Here is a 22442-nt window from a genome sequence, read left to right on the forward strand (position 1 = left end):
AGGGTTTAATATGACTTTGGCCCATCCTTTGCAGCTATAACAGCTTCAACACTTCTGGGAAGGCTTTCCACAAGGTTTAGGAGTGTGTTAATGGGAATTTCATCCATGTCTTTATGGACCTTGCTTTGTGCACTGGTGCTCAGTCATGCTGGAACAGGAAGGGGCCTTCCCCAAACTGTTGCCACAAAGTTAGGAGCATGGAATTGTCCAACATTTCTTGGTATGCTGAAGCATTCAGAGTTCCTTTCACTGAACTAAGGGGCCAAGCCCAGCTCCTGAGAAACAACCCCACATCACAATCCCCCCCCCCCCCCCCCCCCCCACCACCACCAAACTTCTCACTTGGCACAATGCAGTCAGACAAGTACCGTTCTCCTGGCAACCGCCAAATCCAGATTCGTCCATCAGATTGACAGATGGAGAAGCATGATTTGTCACTCCAGAGAACGCATCTCCACTGCTCTAGAGTCCAGTGGTGACGTCCTTTACACCACTGCATGCAATGCTTTGTATTGTACTTGGTGATGTCTGGCTTGGATGCAGCTGCTCGGCCATGGAAACCCATTCCATGAAGCTCTCTACACACTGTTCTTGAGCTAATCTGAAGGCCACATTAAGTTTGGAGGTCTGTAGCGACTGACTCTGCAGAAAGTTGGTGACCTCTGTGCACTATGCGCCTCACCCCGCTCTGTCATTTTACGTGGCCTGCCACTTCGAGGCTGAGTTGCTGACATTCCCAGTTGCTTCCACTTTGTTACAATACCACCAACAGTTGACTGTGGAATATTTTGTAGCGAGGAACTGGACTTGTTGCACAGATGGCATCCTATCACAGTACCACAAATGTTTGTAGAAGCAGTCTGCATGCCTAGGTGCTTGATTTTATACACCTGTGGCCATGGAAGTGATTGGAACACCTGAATTCAATTATTTGGATGGGTGAGTGAATACTTTTGGCAATATAGTGTATCTGAAGACTGTAGAGGAAAAACATGCAAATGTCTACTTAACTTTGGTGAGTTCCACCCCTCATAATTCACGTGTCAATCTAAAGATGTCATGTTTACATGGAGTCTGGTGATGAAAACAGTGCTGATGGACCCAACAGTCCTTTGCTCAGATGACTTACTGATCAATAATGAAGGCACACCACCATGCTGCTCCGAATCCACCCTTGTGGATCTTATTATAACACACTTTCCTCTCAGTCAGCTGATTCCTGTGGTGAAGTTGGTTGTGTTCGTTCCATAAAGTAAGCTGAGGATCTCTGTGAACCGTGTGATCCCTGACAGCGACCGTCTGCATGCTTGCTGGTGGCTGCGCAGGGGTTAGTCGTGGCTGAGGGTTCGTGGCAGCTCGTTGGTCAGGATGTGCCACCGCTCCACCCTGCGGCCCTTGTTCTTCAGGCAGTCCATCCAGTGACGGAGGGCGTCGCCCTGCGAATGGCAGCTCAGACAGACTCCACCTGAACAACAGAAACAAGAAACACAGGAAGAGTTAGAGGTCTCCGAAAATACTTGGGAGTTGTCGGTCTTGGAGTTAACGCATCCAAAAGGCTTGATATAATCTAAACAGGTGAGTTACACCAATTAGCCACAACACTGAGAGGAGAAGTAAATGACATTGACCATCTTGTGACAATTCAATGTTCTGCTGGGAAACGTTTGGACCTGGCATTCATGTGGATGTTACTTAGACATGTACCATCCACCTAGACCAGCCAGGCACTCCCACCCCATAGCAATGACACTCCTTGATGGCAGCAGCCATCCCCAGCAGGATGCAGCCTGACACAGGCACACACACAAAAACGATTTAAGAACTCAGGATGTTTGGGAGTTGACTAGTTTTTAGAGCCAGCCTCAAGTGGCCATTAGAGGAACTGCAGGTTTTAGCATTTCTGCATGGGCTTCATTGACAGTCTTCATGTCAACACCATAGTCCTCTCTCTCTTGACAACTTAGCAAAGGATCAAAGATAGGCATGTTGTTGTTTTTTTCATTTAAAAGGATTTAACTTGTGAGTTTGCTTGTAGCATCAGAGCAAGACTTAGAACATCATAGTGCAAATATTACATCTGCTAAATATAATATGGATTCTTTCATCTCTCTATAATAAACTCTATGTCTCCCTGCTAAATTGACTGATCAAAATCAGCAAATACAATAAGATTAAAAGGAAAACTAGTAATAAAAGTCACTTCTCTGCAGTGGTGTGTGGACACTGACAGTTAGCACTCTGTGACCACATTTAACAAGCACTTTTTATTGTGAAAGAATAGAGAATTAATTCAGCTCTACAGATGGCAAATACACAGTAATGATCTTGACAAGCACGCACACGCAATATTTCACTGAGCAGCTTTGCCAGCACTAATGAGCAGCAAGTGTTAGACTCATTAATATTTACAACATTTATTCACAGCAGAGCCAGAAGATAATTGAAAACTTTCGGAAACACTCCAGCGACCCATCAAACACCAGATTCGGGGGAAGGGTTTTCTGGGCTTCGGATTAAAGAGCTCGGTCGCTCACCTATGAAGTCGTTGGAACGGCCCAGGTCGTAGTCCCACACCGTCACCTCCAGCGTCTTGTTGGCCAGCTCTGACAGAGAGATCTCATAGAAAAACTCCTAGAAGACAAACAGACTGATGTCTGAATACAGCTACGGTGTTAAAACCCCTCCTGGCTGCGGAAACACAGAAATAGCAGCTATTTTTTCTACACATTTAACCACAGTGTTTCTCTAGCTCTTAGTGATTGCTGTCCTTTCTATGAAAATAGTCCAAGTAGCATCAAGCCCTATTCCATGGAGTGATGCAAACCTGGCCCGGGAGCCAGCCTGAACTTCCCCCAAGAACAGAAGGTTTGTTGGGGAAAGTTGATCTGGAGTTGGTCTGTTGAGAACTGATGATGGTCCTGCAAATATGTGCCGGGCCAATCTAATCATTTGAGTTGGATTTATGTGGTGATGGACAGAAGAGTAAAAGTGATGTGGTCATCCACGTCATCTGAGGAGTTGAGTTTGTGTAAAAAATGGCTCTGATTGGTTGCAGGACTATCCAGTCATGGGCAGAGTTTTCTTTTCTCTCTATATCGGTTGAGTTTTGTGTTGGATGATGATCGGAAATGTGCAAATTGCACTGGTCTTTATGATCTTTATGATCTGATCTGATGTTTCGTCAATACCAAAGTAGTTTACATTCAAAGCTGCTGAACTGACAAAGTAGCAAACATCTAGTTGTTATGTCTGCTGAGCCTGCTGTTAATTTACACTTTGACCTTAGACATCATAGCAGCCATTGTCCACCTAATGCCTGACGTACTGGGAACATTTTACAGTGTTTTACCTCTATGAATGTACTGAATTTGGTAGTGATCTTTGTCTCTAATAAGTTAAACTGAAAATCAAGGGAAGACAAACGTCTCCAGCTGCTTTTATTTTCAGTCAACTATCAAATCAGAATGAGATTCATTGTATAGTATCAAATACGAGGGATTTTTGAGGTAGATTGATCTGGTTATCAGGTTCTTTTGAGAGAAAAATAACCTGCAGACAGGGGTGAAACTGATGCAGCATTGAAAGTCAGCGAGCCAGATGAGGCCAGATTTGAATGAGCATCGAGGTGAAGCGGCGATGATGAGCTTGACCGCTCTGTGAGGGCGGAGCCGAGGTGGAGCCGCTGGAGGGTCTCACCTCGTTAAATTCGGGGTTCAGGGTCTTTCTCATCACGGCTGTTTTGTGCTTGGATTTCTTCAATATGTCAGGCTTCAGGTATCTGTCAGAAAAAAATAAATAAATAAATTAAGTTACACCACAAGTGATTTAGCTGCTGTGTGGAGCTGCTGACGAATTAAACACACACAAAAAATATAGAACAAAGAACACACTTTTTAACGCCTGTTCATTTAACGTGTTAAATGAACTTGATCAGAGGTGAGATTCCATTATGCAAAAGCTTCTCATTTGCTTCGTTTCTGTCTGTGAGGATAATTAGAAAATGAATCATTAATTAGAGAAAACAAAGAGGATTGTTATTAATTAAAGGATTAAAGTGTTTGAGAGCCTGAAGCTCTGCAGAAGAAGAAACCATGTAAGCTAGCGTTAATGACACTCTAATTAATAAGTATTAACACTGAGTCAGACTTACACTGCAGCACTGAGTCAGGTATAATGTTGGGACAGCGACTCCCAGGGTTATGCAGCTGGTGAGGATGTCTCCTGAGCGGGGTAGACCCAGAATTCGCTGTGCATGTGTGTGCATCTAAATCGTTCATAAAGGACTAGAAAATGTTGCCAGGGCGTAGGGACGTCTGGAATACCTTGCTTAGCCTATTGTCGCTGTGACCTGACCTCAGATAAGCAGATTTAAACGGGGGCATAATAAGAACGCTGCGGAGCTGGACTGACTCCTCATCAATTGTCTGCAAACCACTGCAGCATAACAGGAAGTCAAAAGACAGCTGGGGACCGGTCTCTTCCCGGGCCCCCTGGTTCTCTGTTATCAGGGCGAGGATGCAGTGCGAGCATCTGCGAAGCTGTTGAAGGAAATTAATAAGTGTCAGCTGCAATAGCAAACTTAATTTTCTCTGAAGTGACTTCCACTGTTAAGCGACTGTCCAGCACATAGACTGTATATAAAGATGGACGACAGAACAGCTCCTCAAAAGTGAAGCCAAAGCATGTAGAGCTCCCCCTGGTGGTTGGCTGCAGTATAGGTCATAATGTTAGTGGGTGGGACTTGGGCCAAACTAAAACACTAACGTAAACATCAAATAATTTGCTAAGAGTTGTGGTGGTTCCCGTCATTTTAGGTAGTTAATATAATGCTGACGCATGTTCAAGAGTCTTTTTGAGAAATTTTGTTTTAGTTACGGGATGTACCACATCATAGTGAGTAACGTTTGCCATCACGGTCATGAAATTAAATAAATAAATAAGAATAGTGTATTATCCAGCATTTCTTTGTAGTTGGTGGAGGTAGAGTAGAGCGCAGTATTAATCAAACGAGAATGCGAGTGAGTCCCTGGAATTCTAGCATCAGTTTGACAAATAAAAGGAAGTGGAGATGCATCGTCCATATTTTATACAGTCTATGGTCCAGCAGCTGAGGCTACAGAGCCACTTACCGATGCGGTCAGGGTGAATTTATTCTTCGTTTTAACTAATTCAATGCAACGGAAAGAAATTTATTTGTTTTTTGTTTGAGAGTCTGGTTCTTCTGAACCATTCTGAAAGAAAATATCAGGGAATGGATATTATTACGTATCTTGCTGACATTCAAACAAAGAAATGTGGTGTCATGTGCATTGTCGGTGAGTTTCTGTTGACGTGTTGGCCATGATTGGCTGATGCCTCGAAGCATTTTATGTCTCTCATGCATCGAAAAGTGTCGGGCATCAGTTAGTAGCTTTCATATCATGTAACTGCTTCAGTTTCGGGAACTGTGCACAATCGATGCTCCCAAGAAAAGCAGGATATGAGGCTCAGTGAATAAAAAAAGAGTGCTATCAAAGGCAGGGTGCTGTCATTAATCAGTGTATTCTTTGAAATCATACTTCATTCTCTTGGGATTAGAGACGTATCATGTTCACCATCAAATCAGCTGCTAGCTCTGTCTTGATTCACAGATCAATACACCGTCAGAAGTTATATCTTGTTTTGTCTGGCCAGCTGTTTGAAACACAAAACTCTTCAGTTTACTGCCAGAAATTTTGATATAAGAGAAGCTGGAACCATTTTAATATTTCTTAGTGGTGTTATCAGTGTTTATTTTTGCTGTTAACAATCTTGTCTGTGGAGAAATTTGGGTTATAGTTTACGGTACGGTGCTGTTTAGATAAGTATTTCAGCTGAGACTCACAATGTTAAGGTAAAAACTTTCTGAAAAGTATAAAGAACCTCAGCAGATCTCGGATTAGTCAGAACATAAATACCGTTTTCCTTTTTAATGAAGCTTTTGAAATTTTTCCATAAATATGTTTTTAAAAATTCAAACAGCAAAAGCAGTCAGACTAATGACATGTCTGATTTTCTTCTAGATGAATTAAAAACAGATGATGAAGGCTGACCAGAGAGGAACAGCTGGGCAACACTATTGAGCAGTGTATTGGCTAAAAATGAGCCAGGACACAGCGTTCTGATATTCTGCATTCATTTCTAAAACGGGTTTCGATCTCTGTGCGTTTGCCCGACCCCTCAGCTGTCAGTCGCCTTCTCGTTCTGGCTGCGGCTCAGTTTGTATTCTGACCACGTGCAACGGGGGGAAAAAAAAAAATCTGTCCTCCTCTTCAGAGCGAACATCCCTCGGGTGCGAGGAGACAAAAGCTAAGAGAAGCCTGAAATCCCCGCTTGAACTGTTTTCTCCTTTTTGCTGATTCTCCGTCCTGCTGGGGAACAGATGGTCCTTTTTCTTTAACAATAACAGAATCATTAGCACAGTTGAGACGATGGCAAAGCTCCAGCTTCGATTGTCTCACGGATGTAGAGTTGTGGGATTTAGTCGGCATCCTTAGTGAGTTTTTGTGACCATTTTTAACAAACATGTCTTCCAGGCCCAGTCATAAAGTTTGCCTTTGAACAGCTGAGGATTACTTGATGAGCTTATTATTATCTTTTGGTAAGCAGACAAAATGCTGAGCCAATGTAATAATAATTGACGCCTTTTCCCTGCTCAGGAAAAACTCCCTAATGTCTCTACTAATAAGAAGTAAGTTTGTTATTCAAAGAAAATGAAGGATTTAAATTAACATTAAAATAACATTTGATTATCTTTAAATTACATTGACTTGGAATTAAGAAAATTTAATTCTCTTACAAATTATATATATATATATATATATACATATTAAAAAATGAAAAATCTTGTCCAAAAGACAAATTATCTTCAGTCACTGAATCACAAGACGTGTTTTTATGACTGTGTACCGGAGCTCTTACATTTTAACGTAGGGGTCGGAGAACCCATTGACGTCCATGGCTGCCAGGTGGGCGCAACGCTTCACGCCAACACAGAGGCCCCCGTTGCGGCGGCCTTCACTTGCTCCTCCTCCTCCTCCCCCTCCTGCCTCTCCGTCTGTAGCCTCCAAACCTTGCGGAGGCAAAAACTGAAGGGAGAGAAGAAGACGACCTCTCTCCTCCAGGCTGTGCAGCTGCTCGTTCTCCCACTGTGGACAAGAGCCGACCAGTTTAGTCACATTAGTGTGGCCGGGATGGGTTTGATGTATTTATATTAGGATGATGATGACAGTAGTCAGATTATTACTTTTTCTTATATTAGTTTATTTGGAATTGTTTCCTCATATTAAGTAAATCAGATAAATCATGTCAGATTGAGTAAATCAGATTAGCCAAATCTGATTATCTTGGTCAGATTAGCCAAATCTGATTATCTTGGTCGGATTAGTTTGATTTAATTTAATTAGTTTGATCAGATTAGTTTAATCTGATCAGTTTAGTCTGATTAGTTCCTCCAGATTAGTTTATCTAATCAGTTTAAACAAATCATTTTAGTCGAGTTACTTTGGTCAGAATACTGTAATCTGATCGGTCAGTTTACTGTGATTAGATTAACTTGGTCGGACAAAGTGGTGTAGCTGGATTAGTCAGGCCGCATTCATTTCTGTAGATCAGAAAGATTATGTTTCACTAATTGTCATTAATTTAGTTATTTCAGTTTGATTATATTAGATATGAGTTACATAAATCAGATTATTCAGATTAATCTGAATAAATTGGGCCTTAGTTTAGCTGGATTAGTTTGGTGTGATTAAAGAAACCAGATGAGTCTAGTTTGATAAATTTAGTCAGATTAGGTCAGTCATATGACATTTGTTTGGTTGGAATAATATACACCAATCAGATTAGTACAATTTGATTTGTTTGGTAGGATTCGTTTACTAGCTGGATTACTACAGTATAATCCAGTGGTGGGCCGTCAGGGCCAGCAAAGCCTTCTCTGCTGGCCTAAACTTTATCAAAATCAGTGACTTACATTTTAATATTTTCCCATTAATCTTATTAAAGTATTCCCAGTAGCCCATTCTTTTCATTTTATGGCTTGTCTGTCTTATTGTTCCTTTAGCCAATCACATTTCAAGTTCATATTCTTAGCGACTCATGTTCATCTGTTGCGAGTTCCACAAGCAAATTGTGAACCTTGAACCCACGATGGCGGAAGGAGGAGAGGCTGTCCATTTGGTTACAGATCTTCCTAGAAAGCCATTTTCACGGTGGACTCTCCAGGAGAAGCTGGACATTGTGAGGAAAGGCTGTCCAACCCCAGAGCTAGCTAGCCTGACCCAGCCGGGAAAAAGAGAAAGTTCTCCAAGAAGAACTCTATTTTGTGAGTAAAATTAATTTTATTTCCATCTTTTATGTATATTTTTGCGGTTTTATTGGGTCAACATTGATGCTTCTGCTGGATTTGATGTATATCTATAGCAGTGGTGGAAAGATGGAAAATACACAGCCTGCCACTGCTATAATCAGATTACTTTGTATTGTATTACTGTAGCTGATCTATCTACTAAAGAAAGTGTGAATTTGACTTTAAATAATGTGAAAAGAAAGACGAAAGCTTTTCAGACAATTTCAGAAATTAGAAGTCCCAATGACTCTGATCTCCTTGGTATTTCCTCTGGCACCAAGAACTGATCAACATATTAGCATAGCATGCTAACACACCTCGCAAATATGAAGCGCTGACCATGTTTATGCATCACGAGGATGAACCCTGTCCACTGTACAGTAGACATACATGAAGAGAAGATTGAGAAGGTGTTTCACAATGGAATGGGGATTTTACCATAAGAAGTATGGTAAATATTATTATATTTAGCATTATTTAGTTGCTAAACATGCTAAATGTGGCTTGTCTTTATTTTCAAGGCAAAATGAAAGCAGCAAAAATTCAAACTCTGCAGGACTCCACCTCCCCTGGAGTTTTAGCTGCTCTAATGATTTTTCTTCAGGCTCTTTAACCTAAAAACATCCCAGATTTCCAGATGCTCATGAACATCAGTGGTCAGTAGACTCACGCTGATAATGCTGCTGTAAACGAGTCCATCCATGCTCATCCTTTCTGGTATGCCTGCTTTTAGGCCAGCAGTTTGTGGGAGTTAAATCATTCTGAGTTCACATTTAATTCCACTTTCAACGCATTGAAAATTTTACTCCATCCACTAAAAATTCCCACAAGGAGCCGATCGTGTGACGACAAACACGAGAACAGAAGGTCAAACAGACAACACCTACACTGCTGTTCACTAAAACCCATCTCACCAGAGGTATTCGATTTGACCACTGTGATCGCGGCGCAGGAGAAGGTGAGAAGATCGATAGTCTAATCCTCTATCTTTCTCTCGCCCACTCTCTCGTTCTCCCCCTTTCTCCCAGGGTGAGGTTTCCTCACTCCCTCACCCAGCAGTCTTCATTACAGATAATCTGATCATCACCTGTTCATCCTCCTTCACACGCTGACCTTTCACTGATCCTCAAAAAAAAAAAAAAAACCCAGATCCTTCGGTTCAGATTTGAACTTAAAAATGTTACTTCAAGCTGTTTGGTGAAAGTGCTTCCTAGAATTTCAAGTTTTTATTCAGCTCCAGCTTCGTCACACAAAAAAGCAGCATCTATAAAAAGAAAATAAAGGTCAGATAATAGCAGATCGATGGCTTTTAGCGGGAGTCGGTGCAGCTTGGCAGGATTTCTCTCCACCCACATCCAATTGGTGAGAGACGCACTTTGTAGATGAACCCTGCGCTGAATAAGATTTCTGCTCTGCAACGTTTACAGAGTCAGACGATCTTCAATCTTCGGTGTCTCGCTGGCAGATGAAATGTCATCAGTTCACTTTCAAGTGAAGGGCTGACTGACAGTGGAGTGAGACATCCTTCTTCCGCCGTCTGATGTTTTTACGGGAGGTAGAAACTGACAGAAATGGAAAAAGGCTGATGTTTGTTCCTGTTTAAACAGTCAGCGTCGATGAAATCAAATTTAGTCGTATTGCTACCTGATCAATCACTCTGATCACTCTGATTCATCCCACAGTCCTGCTTTAACTGCACTTTTCAAGAAAACCTTTCTGATACGGCCACATCTCCTCACGCGATGACAGCGCGCAGTCAAACCTGCAGCGCCTCGTCTGCATCCCGTCGCTCGTTTGAAGGAAGCCAGACTTATAAAGATTAGTCTGGATTTGTGTGGCATGTGTGATGCACGCGCAGCTAAGCTCCTTGTTGTTTCTTTTGAATCCTGTGTGAGCTCATTAGCCGCTGCCTGCCCTCACCTCAGCTGCTGTACAGGTGTTTTGACAAAGGCAGAGGCAGGAGGTGTTTTATTGTGGCTGTTTTCAGCCAATTGACCTTGTCACAGTGACAAACGGGAGCTTTACTTAATGACTCACCTTCAGTCTTTACTGTGTGTGTGTGTGTGTGCGCGCAGTCGGATCTGTGAGCAGCCGGATGTGAAACAGCAGTTTCTCCGTGGATGGCATGAACTCAGCAAATGTAATTAGATGTAATTAGATAAAAGAGTGTGTTTTCTCTTTGTTGTCCTTCAGAGGCTTTTCCAACAAAAACTTCTGCTTTTCTAATTAAACGACTCGATAGCAACGCTAAATATGTTTAATTAGTAGCCTAGTACCATTTACGTGGACTCTAGTATTCCACTAATGCTTAGAATAAGAATACTTCATGTAACCACCTCAATCAGAACAGACACTGAACATTTAGAAATGTCTTGGTCATCTTCTTTTATTGAATGAATTCATTGTCGTCAATAATGTTGGGGAAACAACTCCTTCTTCTGTTATGCACTGACCAGGCATAACATTATGACCACCTCCCTAATATTGTGTAGGTCTCCCTTGTGCCTCCAAAACAGTTGTGACTCATCAGATAATGGACATGGGCCTTCTGAGGGTGTCCTGTGGTGTCTGGCAACAGGATGCTGTTAGTGGGAGGCATAGACTGTATATAAATATGGACAACGTGTCGCCACTTCCTTGCATTGACCAAACTGATGTAATTTTAAGGATACGGGCAGCATCATCTTGTGAGTTTGGAGCGAGAGTGTACACATAGTACAGTCCGAGAGTGGAGTTATTTTTTTGTTTGTTTTTGTACAACTCTCACAGCCCCACAGGAATGCTTAATGGAGCGGTCGACATGGCATTATGTCACTTCATGTTTCTATAGCGTCAAATGACTAACTAAAACGAAACTTATCCAAACAATTGAAACTTTAACATTGAATTTAGTGTTTTAGTTTGACTCAAGTCCCGCCCACTAACATGGAAGAGGCGGAGCTTATGACCTATACTGCAGCCAGCCACCAGGGGGAGCTCTACTTGCTTTGGCTTCACCTTTGATTCCGAATTCCGCCTTCCATCTTTATACTGTCTATGGTGGGGGCCTTTGGGTCCTATGGGTTGAGGGGAGGGACATCTATGGATCAGGCTTGTCCCAGCGCACCCCACCGATACTTGATCAGTTTGGGATCTAGGGAATTTGGAGGCCAGGTCAACACCTTGTCCGTCGGATTTAGTTTGAAGTTTAATGTGAGGATAAGGGACAGTTCGTAAACATGTTGGAAGTGGTCAGAAATAAGCACATTATTCTGTCCCTGCAGACGTTGCGAGCTGCATCTCGATAACTGGAAGTGACAGACTGATAACAGGATATGCAACCTCATCCCGAGGCTTGCAGTGTCACTTTCTAACCTGCGGTTCAGAGACTCCTCTTTGAGAGGTCCAGGAGGCGTCCATAAAAATGAGAAGTAGTTTCTTCTCATGGCAGTTTAATTCACTGGAAATGATCCCAGTTAGCGAGCGTATAATGAGGACTAATTCAGATAATAGGTTTCACTCCACTCTGCCACTATTATCTGCCCACATGGAGAGGAGAGATGACAGGAAGCATCTAGACTAAAAATGAGACTCTGAAAATAGACACAGATACTGAGGCTGTTCTCTCATTTAACCAATAAATAATCCCCTCAGCCTCATACTAACATTTTTAAAGTGTTGGCAGTAGCAAACATAAATATCTGTTTCATTTATAGAGGCTCAGATTCTAGACAAACATCTTAAGAGCCTCAATCAGCTTCTGGGAGTTGTGTCTCCGACGTTTTCGAGTAGCGTTTGCGAGATGCTTCGGCTTCACGAGCAGCTAATCTGCGTGTTTACAGCAGCAGAGTCTCGTTTTGCATTTAAATGACCTGATTGATGAACAGCTCCTCCTCCTCATCGCCTCCGGGTTCATCTTCATCTGCAGAGGTGGTGTCATCAAAGGAAATGCTGCTCTGAATGAAACCTGACAGGTGGTCCTTATAGGCCTCCAGCACGGATTCATATTTTATGGCCCAATCTACCTGAGACCTTTTCAACCGCCACTCCTCTTGAACTGCAAATTTCCGGTCACATTTACTCCACTCTGACCCAGCGGACATCTCTGATGATCCAGAGAGCTGACTCTTCTTTACTTTTCATCGAATCTTTCCTAAACCGTCGTCACATCCTCAGATTGACCTCCTGTGGGACTCTTCAAGGTCCTTAAATCCTCCAGGTAGGTCTGTGAGGGTGCTGAAAGGTGGACGGTGTTTTTATAGAGAAAATCTGCCGCTCTGCTTCATGTTGAGAGATTCATGTTGGTTTTTTGACGTAAAAATTCAAATTCAGGCAGAAAGTCTCTTTAGAATAAAGTCTGGATGAAGCTCAGGGACATGACTTTCCAGACTATTGGGGACTGAAGAAAGCCCGTTGCGTTCCATGGCGAACACCTCAACTCCTCTGAGGTTTAAACGCCTCCGGGTAACTCGCCGTCTTTCTACTCCAGCTGTTACTCGCAGCTCTTCACATGAGTTATCTCTCATTTATCCAGATGCCTCTCTCCAACACGCTGAAACCGAAATCTCCACCAGGTCTTATCTGATTTTTCTAGTTTACTGTGTCACACACTGAGCCGATTTCGTCATCATGTTCCCACCTCCCACCTCAGGCTTTGCTCGTCAGTTGGAACTGTTACTGTGTCCTCATTCTGACTTTCTCTCATTATTTGAACCCAAAAACATTACAGATGTTTCAGCACTTCAAACTGCAACCATGAAACATGTTAAAACAATTAAATTTATAATTTAACCTGGGATTCAAACTGGAGGAGGCGGATGTGGCGCGATAAACAAAGATTTACTTTAAGCGCAGATGTAAACTTTATGGAATTAATACTATTTGGAAATGTCGGTGATTAAAGGTGATACATTATTTCATCATCAAAAAGCATATGCTATGAGAGGAAGAGTAAAAATCCTCTTAATCACGTGCAATGAAATGTTTAACTAAATCATAAAATTTGTATTAAAGGATCTAGTCTTATAAATAAGCTCCAAAACATTATTTCTTGAAACATTGGAGCCATTTTTGAATCTTAATGTAGTAAATTTACATGTGTTTGGTACCCTATATATTGAGTTACAGTATATGATTTATTTTTTTATTAAAGGCCCATTTGTCTCCTGCAGTGAAAGCTGAAACTGCTCTGCCGTCTTTAATGGTTCATTTAAGATCATCATTAGGATGTTGAATTTGTCTTAATGGATGTTTTATGGTATTCATCTTTCTTATTGAAAGCATTGGGGAGCTGTAACTGTTACTGTAAGAAGGAACAATCACAATTTCTATTGAAACATCTTAAATAAGGGATTAAATGACAAGAAGAAGAAATTCTAAAATCACCAGATTTGACTCAATGTCGACTGCCGCGACTTTGTGTCTTCCTCTGGATTATAACAGTCATTCAGTCGGTTGTCTTCCTCCGTCCCCGGGAGCAATCTAATTAATGATCGTCCCTGTTGTCCCGAAGCTGCTGCAGAGTCTCAGCACTGACGATCACTGCAGGAAGTCCGAGGTTTAAGCCTGACTCGGGTTCACGCTGAGCAGTAACGGGACGGCTGCGGGTGCCTTCAGTCAGGCCACACTGTGTGAGACGAACTAATGAACCCATTGTTTCACTGTGTCAGACTGGACGGTCACATTGCCTCCTGTGACACACAAACACTTTGGTGTTGTTCTGGCTTGCTGTTTTGTTTTTTTTCTCGCTCGTATCTGAAAATTTTAAATCAGCCTTTGGATGTCAAGATGCTGTTACATTAAAGATGGAGCTGCTTTTCTATGAGAGGATTTGTTATGTGCAAGAAGGAAGCAACGGTTTAGTCCACCACCCACACAACAAAATAAGCAAAGAGGAAGGAGACTGCTGTACTGTACATGATGCTGGATTTAAAGTCACTTGCACATGTTTTAAAAGAAGGACAGTGATCTCAGCTTACAGCTAAGTAGTAACTATTAAAGTAAGACATTATTCACATGTGAGGTCATGAACGTCACAGGACTGTCCAACCATTAAAGTGTCCCTGCAGGCAGTGGTTTGTTAGGAGTTTATAATTAGGCTCAAGTGGCATTATGGTTATTGCAAATATGACTAAAGAGCCATGAAGCTGGTGCAGTGAGGAGGAGGTCAGGGTGGATGGATGCCTCGGCAAACATTTTTGCAGAATTGTAAATCAAGCCAGAATCTATGCAAACATATTCAATTAAATCAACTGAAAAAAATAAAAATAAATCAAAGCAGCTTTAGTTGCTATGTATGTACAGACATACTACGAGCTCAAGGCAGCTCAAGGCAGAGGGGTATCTGATGCTTGTTCAGGTCGGAGGACTTGTCGGAACATTTCAGGGCTGTCGGGCTAAACGTTATTTAATCACAGCCTAGTGTAATTTTCCAAAGCTTGGAGTCTCTCATTTTCAATTCTGATTAGACTTATTGAATTCTCCAAATTGTCTCTGATCCACAGAGTCCAGAGTCGTTCATCACCGTCATGGAGCTGCTAATGATTTTGTTTCAGGTGGAGCTTCGGGGGTTCATTTACATTTTGACACATTTTGTCCTGATGGAATTAGCAACATGTGGTGCAACTTCTGTGCAACCTGTTATTTGTTCTTCAAAATAAATAGTACGCCCTGAGTCATTAAAAAAAAATAAATAAAAATCCTGAAAATGAATTAACTTAGAATCAACATTTGTGTTGCTGTGGCCAAATTTTAGTAAGTATGTGAGACTTGGTTAAAGCTCCAATTAGTCAGTTGTTTAGGGCATAATTAGCTTTGTTTAAACAATCCTGCTCAGTAGATTTACTTGCAACAGTCTGAGGATTAACGTTAATTCCTCGATCGTATTTTCTTTTAATGAATTTTAAATTCGGAGCGTTTGCCTCAGACCTGATTGCTGCTGATTTCTGGTGCTCAACACTCATGTTTTGCAGGAAATCGAATAAAATGCGTCTCGAGTGAAAGTTTAAACGGGCTCGTCATGTGGAGCCTCTGTGAGCGTTTGAGGAGGCAGAAGGAGAATCAAAAGAGCCACTTGTCATCAAATGTCCTTTAACCGCTCTCATACTTCTCTCTCAACTCTTCAACATGTAGATTATTGTGTTTCATCTTGGTTTCTAGATTCTAATTAATGAAATTCAGAGAGCAGCCCATCGAGTCACGTGTTTAATGACTTAAAGGGAAATAAACAGACTTTGTTAAAACAAACAAAAAGAGGTTAATTAGAATATAATTTCATCTGACCTCTTGGTCAATTTAATCTGAGTCATGTGCAGTTCAGGCTCAGTGTGTTGTGGGAGTGGTTTCCTTTAATTTATTCATTCATTCATAAGGGTGGAGGCACTGGAGACGTATTTAGCATGACAACAGTTCTCGTTAGGCAGTGTGACCAAATAGATTCAAATTAACGCACAGAAACCTCTCAAATGTTGGCAGCTCACACAGTCTCGAATAACTCCAGGACTGATTTCTCTTATTAGATAAATAATAAATAATCAATTTCGCTCTCATGAGGAAGAAACCTGCTGATTTTGGTGACATTTCATCAGTGCATCGCTAGCCTGCCGTGGCCACACTCGTCATCTGATAAAATGGCAAGAAATTTTAAAATCTCTCATCAAAGATTGGATGCATCTCTCACACACTGCTGAGAAAACACACCGACGAACTGGTTAAAGTCTGGTAACCCACCGATCAGAGGGTGGATGAAATAGGTGGCGCACACCTTAGCCACAGCTCTGTTGAGCCATCTATTCCTTTAGCCCTCAGTAGTAATGACTTCATGAGCTTCTTTACTAATAAAATTGTCGGCATTAGAGAAAATATTCAAGGCATCCTTCCAACAGCTGTTAAAGATGCAAGTACAGCGACATTAGAAACTTTTGTACGACCTTATCAATATCTGGAATCCTTCTCCCCAGTAGATCTTCTTGAGCTCTCTTCAACAATTACAGCATCTAAACCATCAACCTGTCTTCTAGATCCAATCCCAACTAAATTGCTCAAAGAAGTTTTTCCATTAATTAACATCTCCATATTGAACCAGATAAATTTATCTTTATTAACAGGATATGTGCCTCAGTCTTTTAAGATTGCTGTAATTAAGCCCTTACTTAAGAAAGCCACTTTAGATCCAGATGTTTTAGCCAACTATAGACCAATCTCCAACCTTCCCTTTATTTCCAAAATTCTAGAAAAAGTTGTTGCTAATCAGTTGTGTGACCACTTAAACAAGAATGGTCTGTTTGAAGAGTTTCAGTCAGGTTTTAGAGTTCATCATAGTACAGAAACAGCTCTGGTTAAAGTTACCAATGATCTCCTCATGGCTTCAGACAGTGGACTTGTCTCTATACTTGTTCTGCTAGATCTTAGTGCTGCATTTGACACTATTGATCATAATATTTTACTACAGAGACTTGAAAGTGAGGTCAAGATTAAAGGAACTGCATTAGACTGGTTTGAATCCTATCTATCTGACAGATTCCAGTTTGTTCATGTCAATAATGATTCCTCTACTTATACAAAAGTAAGTTATGGAGTTCCTCAGGGTTCTGTGCTAGGACCAATACTCTTCACGTTATACATGTTGCCATTAGGCAAGATTATTAGAAAACATGGCATAAACTTTCATTGCTATGCAGACGACACCCAGCTATATTTATCTATGAAACCAGATGAAACTAATCAGTTGGTTAAACTCCAAGCATGCCTTAAAGACATAAAGGCTTGGATGACCTGTAATTTCCTACTCTTAAACTCAGACAAAACAGAAGTTATTGTATTCGGTCCTAAGCATCTCAGAGATTCATTATCTAATCACATGGTGTCTTTGGATGGCATTACCTTGGCCTCCAGTACTACTGTAAAAAACCTTGGTGTTATATTTGATGAGGATATGTCCTTTAAATGTCACATAAAGCAAGTGACCAGGACTGCCTTCTTTCACCTGCGTAATATCGTCAAAATTAGGAACATCCTGTCTCAGAGTGATGCTGAAAAACTAGTTCATGCATTTGTGTCGTCCAGACTGGATTATTGTAATTCATTACTGTCTGGCTGTCCAAATAGCTCTTTAAAAAGCCTCCAGTTGATTCAAAATGCCGCAGCAAGAGCATTGACAGGAATTAGCAAGAGAGATCATATTACTCCAGTTTTAGCTTCTCTTCACTGGCTCCCTTTAAAGTCTAGAATAGAATTTAAAATCCTCCTCCTTACATACAAGGCCCTTAAAGGCCTAGCTCCATCGTATCTTAAAGACCTTATTGTACCATATCATCCCAGCAGATCACTTCGGTCTGAAAGTGCAGGCCTACTCGTGGTTCCTAGAATTTCAAAAAGTAGAATGGGAGGTAGAGCTTTCAGCTATCAGGCTCCTCTCCTATGGAACCAGCTCCCAGTTTGGGTTCGGGAGGCAGACACTCTCTCTATTTTTAAGGTCAGGCTTAAGACTTTCCTTTTTGATCAGGCTTATAGTTAGGGCTGGACTAAACCATCCCTTAGTTATGCTGCTATAGGTCTAGGCTGCTGGGGGACGATGCACCAAACACATGTCCTCCTTCTTTCTTCTCTCTCCTCTCTCGCATCCTCCACTTTCTTTTCTCTGGCACAGAGCTCTTGCCCTCTAATTTCCTATATACTACTAGTCATACAATTCTGTGCTATTACTATGTAGAATGTTTACTGCTGTGTGTGTCCCACCCCCCTTCCCCCCCCTTCCCCCCCTTCCCCCCTCTTCTTGTGAGTATCTCTGGCCTGGAGTGGTGTGTTTCCTGTGGAGCTCTATACTACATCTGTTGTCGTGGTCTCATCAGCCTGCCTAGTCTTCATGGAATCCTGAAGTTATCCACTCCTACCTGAATGAACAATTCTCCAACCTGCCTATGATTCCTCTTACATTTTCAAACTGTCATGTAACATCATCAGTTTGTATCATAAGATTCCACATGTACACTTTAGTCAGATATGTGTATCTATGACAGATGTATGTTTATCTTGCTGTTCTCTTCTCTTCTCTCTTTGCTGTTCTCTTCTCTCTTTCTTCTGTCTGTACCCGGCTGGCCTTAGGCAGATGGGTCCCTCCATATGAGCTGGGTTCTGCTTGAGGTTTCTTCCTGTTAAAAGGGAGTTTTTCCTTGCCACCGTTGCCTTCAGGCTTGCTCTGGGGGTTTCAGGCCGGGTTTTTGTAAAGCGTCTTGAGACGATTTGTATTGTTATTGACGCTATATAAATAAAATTGAATTGAATTGAATTGAATTAGTTGCTGTTAAGTGATTCACTTTTGAAGTTTATTCACTGCAGATATGTTTTATAACTGACACAATAGCTGAAACGAAACCTCTCACTTCTCAGACACCCGCCATAATTTATTAATTACTTCAGACGGAAATTTCAGCAGAGGAACTTAGGACTGGCCTCCAGGCTACTACACATCACACTGATGAGTGCTCAGAAAGATCAAGGGAAAGACAGACTTTTACCTCTCGTAAGTAACAGGAAATTCCTCGAAGGGCTTCACCCATGGCGGTGGGAGACGGCAGCTGAAGGAAGAATAATTAGAGATTAGACAGTAAGAGAGGCAGCGAGGAGGATTTGTCCTGTTGTCATCATGTCTGCTGACGAAAACAGAAGACAAAGTCCTCTTAAAAGTTTGGAGGAAAGGAAGGTGAAGAGATTTGGAAATGTGGAGGAAATCCAATTATTTTCCGTTGTTCCAGAGTTGTTGTAACAAATAATACCGAAGACGACTTATTGAGTGTGTAATAGTGTTCTTGTACAGCTGTCTTTCTGAGGACCACAGTTTTATACCATCAGAGTGAGGACATTAGGGCCGGTCCTTCTTTACAAGGCTGCCTGAGGGTTAAGACTTGGTTTTAGGGTAAAGGTTAAGGTAAGGGTCAGGGTTAGGCACTTAGTTGCAATGGTTAAGGTTAGAGTAAGGGGCTCGGAAATTCATTATGTCAATGAATGTCCTAACAAAAATAGCCATACAAATGTGTGTGTGATTGAAGGGGGCGCGATTACCAACATAACAAGTTGAAATCATGATTTCAGACTGTGTGTGTATGTGTTACCGGCGGCGGATGCTCCAGGCAGGTGTGAAAATGTTTCGTCTGGCCGGGTTTCACACGTTTCAGAGGAACCCGGGACTCCCCGATTAACTCATTATGAGTCAACTTGTCCTCGTCACACACAGTCAACCTAGGGAAGGGGAAGGGTTAAGGGACCAGGTGACACTGATTAAGTATACCTCATTAAATTCTGAATCGAAAAACATCTTTTTATTTATCTTTTATTTATCTACCTCTCAAAATCAAGTTCAGGTAAAAAAGCTAAAAATCCAAACGTGTTCTTTCAGATAGAAAAATGTTTACAGACTGTTTTCTATCATTACATTTTCAGAAATCACAAACATCGCGTTGAATATTGTAGGGACATACATTTGACTTTTCCGATTTCATAACTGAATTATGTTCTGTAGAAACACCCAACATCCAGGTGCTGCAATGCAATATTAGGTTACTGCGAACCAATGAGAACCGGCTTCTTCTCCTCCTCCTCCTCCTCCTCCTCTTCCTAAGTGAAAATTGTGATATTTAATTTTCTTCTGAGGAACATTTTCTCCTGTTTTATCTTTGTGTCTGTACATCACTCTCTCGCTGAAGACTCAGCCGACCCCCCTGCAGCGCCATGTTTGACTGTAACAAATTCAGCGGCGGGAGCTAATGAGGACGACTCTTCCTCTGGGATTTCCACACTGACTCAGGCTCCTCGTGTAACGGCTCTGTCAGCAGCAGCAGGTGGTGTAGAGGAAACCCTTCTCATCTTCCTGCTGCTGATGCCGCTGATGAGCTCTCAACGGCCCTGAAAAAGGTCATCGGTGTGATCAAGATGAAACTGCGGGAGCTGCCAGTTATAAAGCAAAATGTCAGATTTTGTCCAGGACATCGGTTCAGAGAAGGCCGACACACTTCTCCTGCGACTCATTTCAATGAATGAACTTTGTAGATTTTCTTTTTGATACCGCGTGAAAAAAAAGAAAAACTAAAAAACAAACACTTGTCCCTGATGTGAATTGACGGCTTGAACAGCGAGAAAACAAAAGAAGATTTATGCACACAGCGAGTCCAAACGAAGAAAAAAAAAAGTCTTGCTGCTTTTCAACAAATCACATCAGATCAAACGGGGAAGCCTCACCCGAGACAGACATATTAAAACAGAACGAGCGCGGCCGGGAGCTTCAGATTAAAACAAATACAAACCGCATTTTAAATGTGGCGGTGAACAATGTGGAGACTCTGAAAGGCCGGGAGACAGAATGAACAGTCTGCTCTCAAATAAAATCACAGAAGTGAAAAAAGCACTGTCAGTGTGACTTCTGTTTTCTATTATTTACGAAGTGAATCACCACCAGATTTGCAGCTGCTGAGTTAGATCTGTTGAAAGGTCAGCAGCCTGCATAGCTGCAAGCTAGAAATTTCTATTTGGACCTAATGTGTCCCAGGATGTAACCTTCCAGTCCAAACGGCAACTTAATAGACATGGCAAGTGAAGACATTTTTAGGAAAGTTGGGACATTTTCTACCCTGGAAGCCAGACCTAAGTTCCTTCACCCAAAAAATATTGAGAGATTTTCAGTCTGGATTCACTCTGTTGGGAACTGATCATCTGATGTAGTCATACACTGATCTGTGCACCTTTGAGCTGATTCAGGTTACAAGAAAAGGCTGCTGTTGGAGAAGCAATATGTTAAGATTCTGCTAATTCATCTGCTGTAACACAATAAAATAGCTTTAAGGGATTAAATCAATTTGTCAAGAAGCATAAATCACATAATCTGTTGCTCTGATTGGTTGGTAGGACTATCCTCTTATGTGCAGACGTATCATTTTTTTAGAAAGTGAGAGGAAAGTGAAGACATTAACAGAAAGCGACAACATGTTCAGAAAATCGTCGACACCTTTCAGAAACTGAGGACCTTTTCTGGAAGGTGCTATCCATACTTAATGAAAACCTCTTTCCTTGTAACGTCCCTGCCTGGTCCCCGCAAAAGTAGGAGAAAAAGAAACTCACGGTCCCCTGGGATAAAGCACAAAATGTATTTTTCTCGTGGCTGGTTTTAAGCTGAAGACGAGTGAAAAGTCAAATCCCTGAGGAGCCTGAGAGCTGAATGTTGGCAGGAAGGGTGTGAGGGAGCAGTGAAGCACATCGCAAGGTGAGCCCGTCTCATACGTTTACAGTGTGTTCTTCTAATTAACTTTGTCCAACATGTTTTGACAGGAGACAAAAACGGCAGGGCGGATTATCTTCGCTGTGACATTTATATTGCGAGACAGCGGTGGGGACGTGATGTGGAACAGGAGCCTTTTCTCTACCATGTGTGACCCCATGCACAATCACTAAAGGATATTTACTGCAGCATTTGTTGTGCAGCCATTACTGAGAGCCCCAGGACTTAAAAACCCAACAGCCAATTTATACTCTTGCTTAAAGTTACAGAAAATTCACTCAGATATTCTTGCAAAACTGAGGACATTTGGGGGGAAAGAGAGGACGTTGTCCAAATGTGAGGATAGAATTTGGGCTACTTGTTAAACTGGTAAAAAAAAACAGAAAGGAGACCAGTGGGAGACAGGAAGGAGACTAAAGTAGACCAGTAGGAGACTCAAGTTGACCAATAGGAGCCAGGAAGGAGACCAGTAGGAGACGGGAGACAGGAATGAGACTAAAGTAGACCAGTAGGAGACTCAAATTGACCAATAGGAGCCAGGAAGGAGACCGGTAGGAGACGGAGACAGGAATGAGACTAAAGTAGACCAGTAGGAGACTCAAATTGACCAATAGGAGCCAGGAAGGAGACCAGAAGGAGACACGAAGAAGACTAGTGGGATACAGGACGGTGACTAGTGTGAGACTAAAGCAGACTAGTAGGAGACTAAAGCAGACTAGTAGGAGACTAGAGTAGACCAGTAGGACACTGAAGTAGACCAGAATGAGACAGGAAGGAGATTAAAGTAGACCACATGGAGACTATAGAAGACCAGTAGGAGACTAAAGTAGA

General features: G+C 41.8%; 1 protein-coding gene across 1 annotated transcript in view; it reads right to left on the bottom strand.

The window, feature by feature from the left end:
* Nucleotides 1-1328: 1328 nt before the first annotated feature.
* The window catches only part of doc2a (double C2-like domains, alpha), a gene marked incomplete at both ends in the record, with an annotated part of 36853 nt that continues 15739 nt past the window's right edge, over nt 1329-22442 (bottom strand). The window contains 6 exons of the mRNA XM_084571354.1: nt 1329-1465; nt 2535-2631; nt 3697-3778; nt 6940-7166; nt 18862-18921; nt 19456-19582. Coding sequence (XP_084427480.1) covers nt 1329-1465; nt 2535-2631; nt 3697-3778; nt 6940-7166; nt 18862-18921; nt 19456-19582 — 730 coding nt within the window. The remainder of the gene's footprint in view (nt 1466-2534; nt 2632-3696; nt 3779-6939; nt 7167-18861; nt 18922-19455; nt 19583-22442) is intronic.

This window comes from Chelon labrosus (assembly GCF_963514085.1).
Source record: "Chelon labrosus genome assembly, chromosome: 21".
Lineage (NCBI taxonomy): Eukaryota > Metazoa > Chordata > Actinopteri > Mugiliformes > Mugilidae > Chelon > Chelon labrosus.